The sequence below is a fragment of the Ursus maritimus genome, unplaced genomic scaffold, assembly GCF_017311325.1.
Source record: "Ursus maritimus isolate PB19 unplaced genomic scaffold, ASM1731132v1 scaffold_34, whole genome shotgun sequence".
NCBI classification, from domain to species: Eukaryota; Metazoa; Chordata; class Mammalia; order Carnivora; family Ursidae; genus Ursus; species Ursus maritimus.
In genome coordinates, this window is record NW_024426008.1 from 17,703,994 (window position 1) to 17,718,022 (window position 14,029).

General features: G+C 38.7%; 1 protein-coding gene across 1 annotated transcript in view; it reads right to left on the reverse strand.

Moving 5' to 3' along the window:
• The window catches only part of CUNH9orf135 (chromosome unknown C9orf135 homolog), a 77,912-nt gene extending 64,492 nt beyond the window's left edge, over window positions 1-13,420 (reverse strand). Inside the window, exon 1 of the mRNA XM_008690945.2 lies at window positions 12,796-13,420. Within this exon, the coding sequence (XP_008689167.1) occupies window positions 12,796-12,962 (167 nt within the window). The 5' untranslated portion in view covers window positions 12,963-13,420. The remainder of the gene's footprint in view (window positions 1-12,795) is intronic.
• Window positions 13,421-14,029: the final 609 nt, after the last annotated feature.

Here is a 14,029-nt window from a genome sequence, read left to right on the forward strand (position 1 = left end):
GATCTTTTTGAGACAAAGTTCTATCAAAGCTGAGCCTTGCAGCAAAGTTCATCCTATTGTTAGATGCTCCCAAAGAATTAAGCTGCATCTAAGCAAATATCTGTCTAAGGAGATTGTCAAACAGAATTCCCAGGGTTTCTGATTTCTGTAACTACAGCGGTCTCAAAGTGGTATTCAAGGTATTTATTATAGGAGAAAAGTAAAGAAATATAAAGAAATACAGCGGAACTTTGTCTAGAAAGAATTGCGAGTAAGATTACTACCAGTTGGAATTGACTGAATTCAAACAAATAAACTTATGAAGTTCCTAAAAATTGTTCTTCCAAATAAGCCAGGAGTCTGAATATAAAATCCTTTAACTCCTCAATATTTAAAATATTCTTTGGAGGAGGGCCTGGGTGGCTCATTTGGTTAAGCACCTGACTCTTGGTTTGGTTCAGGTAATGATCTCATGAGTTGTGGGATAGAGCGCCCCCCCCCACCCGCCGCCCCTTTGAGCTCGGCATTCAGCAGGGAGGCTGCTTGAGAGTCTCTCCTCTCCTTCTGCTCCTGCCCACCCCGAGCTCTCTCTCTCTAAAACAAATAAATAAATCTTTTAAAAAAATATTCTTTGGCCCCCAAACTTTTGGAACTAGGAAATGAACTGAGTTCACAGGAGGGCACAGTCTACAACATCCGTTGCAGATGTGGTCAAGAATAATAGAAAAGACCACACACAGGGCAGAGCCAAGGACTACAGAGAACAATGAGAAAGGGAAGCTGCTTCCAGAAAGCAGAATGGGGGTCTAACAAGGAACATTCCTGACACGAGCGTAGGGCTCTTTAACAATGTGTGCTGGACGGGATTTAAGAATGACTGTGGGCCAAGCAGGGAAAGACAATTATCATATGGTTTCACTCATTTATGAAACATAAGTAGTAGGAAGATCGTAGGAGAAGAAAGGGAAGAAGAAAGGGGGAGTAAACAGAAGGGGGAATGAACCATGAGAGACTATGGACTCTGGGAAACAGACTGAGGGCTTCAGAGGGGAGAGGGTGGGGGAATGGGATAGGCCGGTGACGGGTATTAAGGAGGGCACGTATTGCACTGGGTGTTATACGCAAGTAATGAATCATGGAACTTTACATCAAAAACTAGGGATGTACTGTATGGTGACTAACAAAATATAATAAAAAATTATTATTAAAAAAAGAAAATGCTAATACAATAAATATCCAGTCTTACGCATTAGATTAAAAAAAAAAGAAACACTACAACAAAAACTAATTATATACTGTATGGTGACTAACATAACAAAAATTTAAAAAAATAAAAAATGAAAAAAAAAAAAAAAGAATGACTGTGGACCAATGACAGTCCTGTCACTTCCATACCTCCTCTTCCTGAGCAAGAGTGCTTACTACAGTTATCTGGTCCCTGTCCCACCAGTGTGCACTGGGAGCAGAAAATCTGTCCTTTTTCTTTATGGTTTTCTGAATCAAGTAGAGTACAGCTAGTCTACAGCTAGACTTAGTAGAAAGACAATAGTATAACATGTGGAGATCTTGAAATTTTGACCTGTGACTGGATAGAATTTGGGTCATTATCCTTGGATAAATAGGTGAACATAGTCTGCACATGGAGTGTGAAGCCAGCATTCAGTGACTGCCTAAATACTACATACAGTGCACATGGAACTTTTATAAAAATTTAGAAAAAATATTTTATTATGCGTGAAAGATATAACTGACAATTCAATAAAACTAAAAATTTATAACACATTTTTAAAGAAATCCTTCTTTAATCTGAACATACTTAAACACTTCAAAGATCAAAGATCAACATAAACTTAAATTGTTGAATTTCTAAAAGATACCAATAAATTGAAATACCACTTACAGGAATCCATAAGATACAGCTATAGCAGTACCCAGAAAAAAATTCTAAGCTTTAAGTACTTTAATCAATAAAAATGAAACACTGAAAATAAGTAAAACATATAATTCAAAAACACAGAAAAAAGAACAAGAAAGCCAAAAGAATCCAGAATGATATAATAATTCAAGATAAAAGAGTAGTTAAATGCAGAATTCAATAAGTTAGAAAACAGAATAAATGAATAAGTAAGCGAAATAGACACATCTAAAAAATCAAGGAAAAGGGCAGGGGATATATAAACGGAGTAGAGGAATATAATATCCACACTGTGGAATATTATTAGGCAATAAAAAGGAATGAAGTATTGATACCTGCTACAACATGGGTGAAACTTGAAAACATTATGCTAAGTAAAAGAAGCCAGTCACATAGGACCATATATTATTTTATATTATTTTATTCCATTCATATGAAATGTCCAGAATAGGCAAATCTATAGAGACAGAAAGAAGGTTAATGGTTCCTAGAGCTTGAGGGTTGAGGCGATTCAGAAGTAACAGCTAAAAGGAACAGTATTTCTTCTTAAGTTAATTAAAATGTTCTAAAATCTATCTAAAATGCTCTAAAATTGTGTTGATAGCCATCAAATTATACACCTTAAAAGGGTGATATGTATAGTATGTGAGTTGTATCCTTATAAGGTTGTTAAGAATAGGAGTAACCATCAAAATAGAAGAAAAAATTTAAAAGCACTAAAGACTACTTTCTATAACTCTATGCAAATATATTTGGAAAGCTAGATGGCACACATAACTCTCTATGAAAAGCAATTTACCAAAATTGTCCTCAGTAGAGACAGAAAGTCTAAATAGACAATTCCCAAAGAAGAAACAGAGAAAGGTGTCAAAGAAAAAAGAGAGTTATCCATCAAACAGTATCATGCCCAGATGATTTTACTATGGAAGGAAATTTCTTATTTGTACCTTAATGTCTAGCAGGATGTTTGACATGCCTTGATCTCCTCAGGTGTCAGAAGTACAAGGACATAAATAGGGTCAATAGGACCTATAATGGGTCACGTTACATTCACTATACTCATTTTGACATAAGTGTAAAACAACCACAGGCAGCTTTTCCAAATTATTTATATTTATTGTAAGATTGTTTAACATACAGGGGAGTCTGAATGGCTCAGTCAGTTAGGCGACCAACTCTTGATTTCAGCTCATGGTCTCAAGGTCTCGAGACAGAGCCTCATGTCAGGCTCCATGCTCAGCCGCGAGTTAGCTTGAGATTCTCTCTCTCCTTCTCCCTATGCCCCTCCCCCTGCTCTCTCTTGCTCTCTCTTTCATATAAATAAATCTTAAAAAAAAAAGGTTAATATACAAAATAATGCAACTAAAAAAAAAACATGCAATCTATCCAGACTAGATTTCTCTACTAAATCGCATGATACATACACTTCTTTCAAGGTCTAGAAAGAAGACCACAGTACGTTAACCTGTAGGAAACTGCCTTCAAAGAAATTTTGGTTGCTTTGTCGGCGTACACCTCTACAATGAGAGCAGGTGCCACTAAGCTCTGAAAGCTAGGATTATTATGCAGAGAATTCTTTTTCTGTGATCTATTAGGAGTTTTGTTGTTCACACCCTTGTTTGAATGACCATATGTAAATTAGCTAACCTGAATGTGTTGGCCTTAGATATGTTATGGATATGTAATTTAGGCATCATACAGACAGATGATTAAATGCTATTAAGATGCTATAACCCTCACTACAACTAAAAGTCACAATTCTTGTAATCACACAATTGACATCACTAGGGACTGGTAATTATGCAATAAAAAATGCCCACACCTATTACCAAACACTCTACTGGAAGGGGTAGTAATGCTTTCAGTTGACAACTAACTGATGTGTCATCTTAGTTCTATACGTGAACCCTAGGAGCTAGAACAGCTTCCTCTAGAGAACTTGACCTGGTCCAGTAGGCCTAAGTGCTCCCCTTGAATGTTTCCAGAGCATCCTGCTTACCCTGATCCTAGCATGCACAGTGCATAGTATTTGCCTGGTCAGCCTTCCCTACTCCTATCTCACAGTAATCTTGACCTCACTGTCAAATCCCAGACTCAGCAGAGTGCCTGCAACATAGCAGTGGTTTAATAATAAATATATTTTTTAAACAAATGCTATTCAAAAAAAGAGCTATTTAGAAATAATATATATATATATATATTTTAAAGATTTTATTTATTTGTTTGACAGAGAGAGAGACAGCCAGCGAGAGAGGGAACACAAGCAGGGGGAGTGGGAGAGGAAGAAGCAGGCTCATAGCGGAGGAGCCTGATGTGGGGCTTGATCCCATAACGCCGGGATCACGCCCTGAGCCGAAGGCAGATGCTTAACCGCTGTGCCACCCAGGTGCCCCAGAAATAAAATATTTTTAAGTAATTTTTTTTAAAAAGCTGATTTAATACTTCTGGCTCCTGCCTGAGCATCTCAGTATTTTTCCAAGTGTTTAAAAAATTTTGACAAGTCATTCGTACATTTTAATTTCAAAATATTCTATCACTTTATTTTATTTTTATTTTCTTAAAAGATTTTATTTATTCATTTGACAGAGATAGAGAGTGAGAGCACAAGCAGGGGGAGCAGTAGAGGGAGAGGGAGAAGCAAGCTCCCCGCTGAGCAGGGAGACGGATGACATGGGGCTCAATCCCAGGACCCCGGTATCACGACCCAAGTCAAAGGCAGACACCCAACCGACTGAGCCACCTAGGCACCTCTTCTTCCAACCACTTTCTATAAAAGAAAGCTAAATTCTTTGCAATAAATAAATAATAATTATGTTAATTCTTCCATTTGATTGAACCTAGAACAATCTGATTGGGGATCTAACATCTTACCAAAGACAAAGATAAATTCTTCTACCAATTAATGGTTAATGCATCAAAACTTGGTTAAGTTAAAACAAAGAAATAACACCGTGTGACTCAGAGCATTAAAATGTAATTTATTTCAAAATGAAATAAGGGAAACAGTAGTAAAAGATTAGTGTCTAGCAAAAACAGTAATACAATATTCAAATCTACTCAGAACTTTTTCAAAGCATTGTAAAAATATGTTTATCTAATGTCTATATTATACCTAAAATCAAATTTTTAAAATGCATTGTGTAGGTGCTGGTTGGGTGGGGTGGTGAAAGTTTAAAGTCAAAGTAACAGCCAATGTAGGAAATTCCTAATATATTAATGTGTATATTCTAAACTTTTGTTATAAAATTGGGTGTTTGGAACATGGAATTCATTCTCTACTACAATAGCTATCTATAGGATATAGCAGATAGAGTAGATATCTCTAGGATACAAAATGGAATATAGTAGACATCTACAGGATTTTGAGCTCAGCACTCCTTTCTCCTGGGTATATCCATCATATCTCATGGTTATTGGAGAGCTGACATATTTCCACCTAAGCCTACCTATTTGGATGAACCCAGATACTTGGCCCGAGAATGCACATCTAAACTGAAAATTTTGTATGCAGAACTGATAATACCTTAAAACCAATCTCTCTCTTTTTTTTTTTTTTTTTTTTTTGTAGGATAAAAATGTAAGATACAAATTCCAGAACTGCAGCAGCCATGTTTTCAATGATAAGATGAAGCAAACACACAAAGAGGAGGGGACAAGAGAAATTAAAGGAGACCAGTTTGCATTTGAAAACAGTTGTTCCTAAGGTGGAGCTGCACCCTTGTCTTCCTTCCTATCTGGTAATCAACCATTCCATGAATATAATGAGCTGACTCATTCTCTTGTTTCCTTAGGCTAGCGCAAGCTGAGTATCTGTCACTTGTAATCAAAAGAAGTCTGACCAGTACACACAGAAAATAGTACCAAAAGGTGGCTTCCCTGGCCAACTCAGAGTAGTTTATCGAATAATACTAGTTCTAGTGCTATTAAAAAACGTGAGCCCGTGGCACCTGGGTGGCTCAGTTGGTTAAGTGTCCAACTCTTGATCTCAGGGTCATGAGTTCAAGGCCTGTGTTGACCTCCACGCTGGATGTGAAGCTTACATAAAAACAACAACAAAACTTTGAGCCCTAAGCCTGGGTATCACAGTATCCACAGACTGAAGCTCACCTTATGAAATTGTCACTAGGCCCCATGTTCCTCTCACCTCCTCCCTCATGCCCCATGCTCTTACCTTCATGCGGAGTGGTCTTTGGTGGCTCCTATGGCTCAGGTGGGAGATGGTCCCAAGAGTAAGTAGAGGATAGGCTCAGGCAGAGGGACTTGTATACAGCAATGGTCTTTCCTAATCCAAGTGCATGTACATGTGGAAATGCCTATCCCGTAACATTCTACCCTACAAGGGTTCATCTTGCAAGCAGAACTTGCAAGATGTTTTATTTTGGTCGCCAGGTAAGTTAAGCAAAAACTCACATAAAGGTCAAGGCACAAGAACTCTATAACCACCAGTTTTCAGGAAGAGAATTTGATTGAAATTTCATAAAAGAGAATAGCATTGAAAGAAAAATTCAGTCAGGGCAAAAGGATGCAGTGTGTCCTGGATTTCATCTTAAAAATAGAAAATAAGGTGCTTCCCCCCCAAACTACTACATTCAAAGTCATTTGTGGTTATGTGCGTATGTTGAGGAACGAGAATGTAGGACTCGATTAAAAATAACTGTGGCGTAGGATCTACCATTATAGAACAGAGACAAGAATGAAAGGGCGGTTAATCCGAATGAATGTGAATAACATCATCCTTTTTACCCAACATAAAACTAGCAATTAAAAGGATATTTTAAAAAGACTCATAATAAACCATGAAGAGTGACTCAGACTCTAAAAGAGACGAAGCACTGTGTCTACATTCTGATCATTTAGAGAATGGCTGCTTCAGGGGAAAAGCTGTAGCAAATGATATCAAATTTTTTAAAGTAATTTTACTTTATTCCTCTTATGAAGATAATACACGTTCATTATGGAAAATGTAGAAGTGGCAAAGAGGAAAAACGAAAAAGACAAATAATCCACAAATCTACCTACCATCCAGTAATATGTATTTTGTGTTATGTTGAATGTCCTTTCAATCTCTTTTCAATGCATATCAGCATATACCTTTAACAAAGGAATTCATTACATCCTGGTTTTTGTTTTTGTTTGTTTTTTTACTTATAGTGAGACTGTATCTTCAAATATTCATCTTTTTACTTTTCTTTGTTTAACTTGTAAAATAACCTTTGCTTTAATAAATCTGAGGCATCCACATTTTTCTTGGGAAGATTTGGGATTGTTTTGACAGGAATATGAAGGAAAATAAAGCACAGGCTGATTAACTTCTGACTAACAAGATGGAATTTTGGAGTCCTAAGTGAGATACTTTTCTTGAAAGTCATTGCAGAGACATAAAAGGTTGAAATTTCTTATGCTGCTATTAACAAGACCCAGAAGTTCCCAAACATAGCTCAGATAGGGTGACCTTACAATTTATCTTTTAAAGCAGGTCACTTTAGAAAGTGAAAGAAAAAAGTAATTCTCAGGCCAATGGGAGTAAACACTCCCGGGCAAGATTCCCGCATGCACACACCCTCTCCACAGGGTATTCGATGGAAGCTGTCAGAGTGCCGCTGCAGGGCTGCTGTGTTGAGGGATGAGGTGCCCCTACCACAGGGGCTACGGGGTGATCAGCCTAAATCAGGGGCATGGGGAGGATAAGTATGACATGGGGATCTGTAATGCCAGCAAGAGCCAAAGTGGAAGTAAGTCTGTAAGCAGACGCATCGGGTCTTCAACAAACAAAGTGGATTAGTCACAAATTCACCAGAAGCAGGCCTAGAAGTTGGACAAAGGATGAGGTGATCAAGAACAAGGACCTACGCATAATCTGGGGGCCTCATGCCCCACCACCAAAATAACATACAACCTCAGTCCCTCACACGCACACAGATGCCACTGGGGAAAGGAGAGTGTGGAGGATGACGGACTCAGAAATAGTGGGCACCATTCTGAGAGACTATTTTAAGTTAAAACAAGCTGTTTAAACTTGAAGAAACAGATACCCTTTAGTTGGCAAGTTTGAATTTTTTCCTAGTAACTAACAATTGAAAAGCCATGAGGATCAATTTTAGAACATAAATTTTCTATGTGCATCTGAGTTGTGTGCAAATTTCTAATTCTGCTACCCACTTGATGGTGAATATATTTGCATGTCATTGGTCTACTATTACATCATCCCAAATGGTCACATGATATTATAATTTAGAATTGTTTTTTTTAAGCACAAGTTAAGAAATAAAAATATCTCTTTAAAGTATAAATTCATTTGTCCCTATATAAACTTAAAATCTTCTTAGTACCTGTCAGTCCCTGGTAAGTTATGCACTGCAAGTAGGAAGAGCACAAGTTTAGCTTCCAATTTTAAATTCTTCACCATTCAAATCAGAAGAAGAGTACATTATACTCCTCTAAGCTCACTTATATAGAGATGAGCAAACACGCTTCAGTGTCGTCCTGTTGTATCAGGATCATGGCTATGAGAATTGATTCTGGTTTTATTATAAATTTGTGCCATTCTATAGACTTTTACCTATGGGCCTTTCTAAAGTATAAAAGAGAGGGTCCCAACCCAGTGCCTTTTGGGTTTCTGTGTGTGTTCGTTCTATCTGCTCATTTGTTCATTTTTTAAATGAATGTGAATTGAGCAGCCACTATGTTCTTACCCCTTGCCCTGAGGCTTGCTCTTCTCACTTCACATTATTGACCAAAAAAGCCTCTTTAAAGGCTCTTCTCTCTTCTCTCCAAAGTCTATGTTTCATGCATGGAAACCACATAAGCAAACTTATTTAAAATGTACATAAAATAGGAGTTAATAAGCATTTGGTTGAGGGCCTGAGCAGTTAAAAGTAGGAGGATGGAGGCTTGGTGGAAGGGGAAGCATTTATGGATTTCTAAAAAGAGGCAGGCTGCACCTTGTGGTTGCTAAAGGGCTTTTTGATTTGCCTTTTCATGTGTTTTGTGAGTGTGTATTGGAGATGTGAGAAGGATGCTGGCTAGAGAGGGTCTGTCACCCTAGTGTGGCCCTGAGTTAGTCCCTGCCAAGTTAGTCCCTGAGAAAGTCGCTGATTAAATACAGCAAGAATGATACAGCAAATAAGAAAATGCATTTCTATTTTCTTTGTAGGCACACTAATGATATCTTGTGGCCTTGAAAGTGGGTTCTCTGATTGTGGAGTACCTTAAATATACATGAACTCCCTGTTCAGACAGCACAATAGAGTGTAAGTCTGAAGAGCATCACGAAAAGATCTTTAATTTCTTTCCCCAACCCAATGCTTTTCTGTAGTAATCTGTAAAACTATGAACTTCCCTACCCCACAATTAACACTGCATTTTATTTTTCTTCCTTTTTTTCCCTTCCTCCTTCTGTTTTCTTCTTATTATAGGGAGGGGGGTGAGGAAGGGAAGGGTAAAATGCACAGGCTCTTTAATTAGGGCTTAGACAGGGGAGAAAAGTAATTGAAATATACATAAAATTAACCTGAGCTCTTAAAACTCTAGGTGTCACCATGGAGACCAGAGCATGAACTGTCTCCATGGAGACTTGAATGAATTTTGGGGCTTTAAATTATCATCACTTATTACCTGATGTCGATTTGGGCAATGAAGAGATGAGTTAAAATACATACATAAAAATAAAAGAAGTAGCCTCACATCAGAGAATTTATTAAGGGCAAATCTAGTTGTTCTGGTTCTTAGTATTCCATTATTCCACTGAATGGGAAGATACCCCAAGAGATGATTTCCCCCCGACTCAGAATTTTTCATGGAATCATCTAATGATATAGCTCCACAAATGCTACAGGAATGAATAGAGAAAAATAATTTCTAGAAAAGGCCTCTCTCATTCAGAAGTGTCAGTGTGATGCAGGTGACATGGCCCTGTCCATCATTCCAGCTGTAAGGAAGAGATGGTGCCTAGGCAATGACTTATTCCAGTAATGCATCAGGGATACTTTTAACAACCATTCTGTGCATATCACTTTATCAGGTCTATTATATACAACGGTTTTTAATATGTGGAGTGAAGTCAGGCAGACTTGTATTACATGCAACATATAGAGAAACACAGAAATCATGCAAATGTTCAAACTATATAATCAGAATTTTTCCCAGTTCAGATTCTACTTGCAAACCTAGAGGTACAGTCATTTAATTGATCAAATACTCAGTTGAGAGGTCACTTGAATGGTATATCATAGATAGTAAGTATTCACCAATTAAATAAAAATCACTCATAAAAGATTAAAATTTAATAAGTTTTAATATATAATAAAATAAGTTAATAGAAAGCAAACAATTATGACCAGAATGCATAAAAACAAAATAGTTGATCAGATTATTCATTTGGAAGTTTATATAATTTGAACTTTATGTAGGTTTTTGTTTTTTCTTAAGATAGATTTTGGTGACTGCTTGGATATGGAAGGGAAGCAAGGATGCCAACAGCACAGCCAGCTCAAAGAAATCAAGTATTTCTCACATTTTATGACCAACTCTCATTATTTAGGTTGTTATATTCTATAAAGTTGTCACAAATAATTAGCAAATACCAAATGACTGCTCCTGGGGAAATAAAGGAGTAGGTGTCTATAAGCCTCTTCTCATATTTTCATAAACCAATCAATATATAACCTGGTTTTATGTATGTTTAAGCTTAAATATACCTTATTTAATATATTCTGCTGATTCACTCACATTGAACTCACAGCCAACAGCACAATAACTCGTGACTGAATGAAGCTTGTGCAACATATATTTTCTCCACAACGCACATCACAGCCTTCTTGCACATAACACTAGATAGCACTCCAGCAGTATGGGGGCTATATCGACAATGAAATTACCAATGAAAAGCACAAAAATGCTAAATAGATCATGAAAAAAGAAAACTTACTTATTTACAGTATGAGAGCTGAAACAAGAATGCAGAGTGTCACTTTGTCTGATCTCAGTCTGGAGGGTTGAGGGGGTGTGGGGGTGGAGAGTGACTAAAAAATTGTGCCTCTCTGCACATGTCCATAAATGACCATGAGTATTGATTTGGGGTTATGAATACATTTTAGCAAGAAGGCAAATTCACAAATACAGAATCTGCAAATAATGAGGATCGATTGTACTCCGGACTTTGGAGAACTATTTCTTTTTCCCTATGAGGTTGCTTCTTTGTCGTCCATTGCACTTGCCTGTGAGAGCATGTTCTCTTTTGTGTATCTATGGAGCTCCTATTCGTCCTTCTAAACCCTGCTCAGGAAACCACACACACACACACACACACACACACACACCTCTTCTTGTTACCTTTACCTCTTATACTCACCTCTATTTTGCACAAATCAGATTATACTGAATTTAATGGCATTCTCCTTTACAGATCTGTGAAATTCCTTGACATCCATGACCATGTCCTAATACATGTATATAACCTTTACTGTGCTTACTATGTGCCACGCTACATGTTAAAAGGTGCTTCACACACAATACCATGTTTAATCTTACAATAATCCTATCATCGCCATTTTACAGTTGCAGAAACAGAGGCCTAGAGCAGTCATATGACTTGCCATAGCACATGCTGCAGAGTTGATATTCAAACCTGGAGTCCAAGTGTTTAACCATTATATTATCCTAAAAAATTAGTATTAGCTGTATATTTTTTTTTTTTAGCTGCCATATATTTTTGACTGCTTACTACGTACAGGCAAGGCGTTAAATGCTTTAGACAAATTAACTCATTGAACCCATTTTATCTGTCTCTGTGTCTCCAACACATAGCAAAGTACATGATACATTAATGTTTGTTGAATTTATTTCTTCCTGTTCCCAACATTCTTTCTAAAACTAACAGCATAAGAACTCTACATTTTCAGCAGTGACCAGAATGACTTTCCGTGTTAGACCACACTTCTCCTCTACCAAATTCCTCATCTCCTTCTCATGTATGTTCTTCTGTGGTTTTGCTACTGATGTCTACGATGTCCACAAATCATGGTAGGGCAGAAGAGAGCAGAAACACTGCCCACTTGAAAAAGGTCTTTGTCTTTAACAGCAATTTCTAATAGTGATTTATATTATGACCTACATCTTTATAGAGTAACAAAATCATGGAAGAGCTAAGTGTTTTGCTTGAGATCTATGAGGTAACCCCTGTATGAGGCTAAAAGAGGATTTTCTACTTCCCAATATAGCTTTGGATCCCAAGTCTATCTAGCCTCTCACACTGAGTTCAAAACAGGCAGAGAGTTAGTTTTAGGAAAGGGAATTAAAAGTAGGGGAGTGGACTTGTAGGAAAGTGGGTAAGCCGTAGAAAGTTTGCAAGACAGAAATTGCAGGGTTCACATACATAACATGAATGAATAGGATCAAGGAGGGTTTAGACAAATTAACTCATCTCCCTCCTGCTGTTCCCTAACCGACCCTTCCTTTTATGAATAAGTAATGTTATCTCAGAAATGTGATTTCTAGGCCTCTGCAAAAACCCTCACCTCCATCGTCTGTGAGGGTGATCTATGACCTCTGGTGGACAGGGAGCTGCTGCAGCAGGTCTCAGTATGTCTGGGGAGCTGCTCTTGGAGGCTTTCCTATCTCTTCCTGCTGCCCCAGCTCTCACTCCCACCCTCTTTATCTCTCCTTTGAAGATCTTTCTTCCCTTTCTTTTTTCTCCCTTGTCTCCTCTCCTAGTTAGCTCACTTGTCTCATCTTTTTCTTTCTCACCTCTTCCTTTTTCCTTTCTCTGCTCTTCTCTTCCTCTTTTTTCATTCTCTTATCTGTTTATTCCATCCTCAACACCTTTGCCCTCTTTCTATTACTGTCCTTTCCTCTCCTCCCCATCCCTTCCCCCAGCAGCCGGGAACTGCAGAGAGCTCGCTCACCAAGAATACACCAACACGGGTTTCGAGTACTTCTTGTGATGGGAGCGGAGGGTGAGGGAGCCCTTGCGCTCCAGCAAGTCCATGGGTCCGAGCTCAAACCAGTATTGCCTACTGCTGCACCAGTCCTGGCAGGAACTGCCAGAGCGCTCCATTGAGGCCGGCCACATTCAGACCTCGGAGGATTTCTTTCCGCACCTATTCTGCTCCCCACCCAACACCGATCAGGATTCGGCGTCTCTCATCTCCTGAGCAACCTGGGGCGGGGTCAATGGAGAGGGCGGGGCCAGTGGAGGGGCGGATCCCTCAAACCTAATAGCTCTGGTTTCCCAGACACAGTGGTTACTGATTAGAAAGAAACTACATTTCCCAGAATGCAACGAGGGGAGCAACCCGCCTACGGAGAGGCTGGGAGGGACATCCTCGGCCTCCTGGAATCTGTAGTTTCACCCTACCACCAGCCTAAACCTGAGAGTGGCCGGCGGAGTTAAGGGGGACCGGCGGGTCAGTTAAGGGCTTAGGGGACCTGAGCCCAGAGCAGGTCTGCTCCGACCATCCTTGCAGAAGTTCTTTTTACCATCCATCATCTGTTGCCACCACACCTTCTACTTACAAGCATGTAAGTTTAATTAAAAGGGAGCAAGAGAACACCCCTCAAACCCTAAAATATGTCATTTATATAGCTTTTCTGAGAAGGACGAGCATAATCATTCAGCAAATCAGCTAAAAAGTCTGGGGATGAAAAAGCCTTGACTGATTTCTCAACCTTTGTGAGCACGAGTTTCTTCCTCTGAAAAAACAGTACGGGATGGGACGGAGAAGGGGGCAGGGTAGACACAAGAATCTGAGGTCCCTTCAGGCTGTAACGCTGAAAGACCCAACTCTAAGGTACAGTTTAGGGCTCCAGGGCATTCAGCTCCCTGAGACCTGCCAGTTCTCATTTTCACACTTGATACTTTATGACAACACAAATTTATTACATTATTGTGTTAATATGTGACGAGGAGATTTCAAAAAGATTACCTATGGCACTGCTTTCAAGAAATGATTGGATAGCTGCTTTGTAGAAGGAAGGTGCTTATTTCATCTTTGACTTTCTAAGAGAGGAATATTTAACACATCAGAATTCTCCTCCCCAGCTGAGTTGAGCACCATAAGAGCATTAGTGGACTTCATCATGGCCATCCCTCTGACCTGGCATGATGCTTAATACATGGCATCATTTCAGAGTATGAGA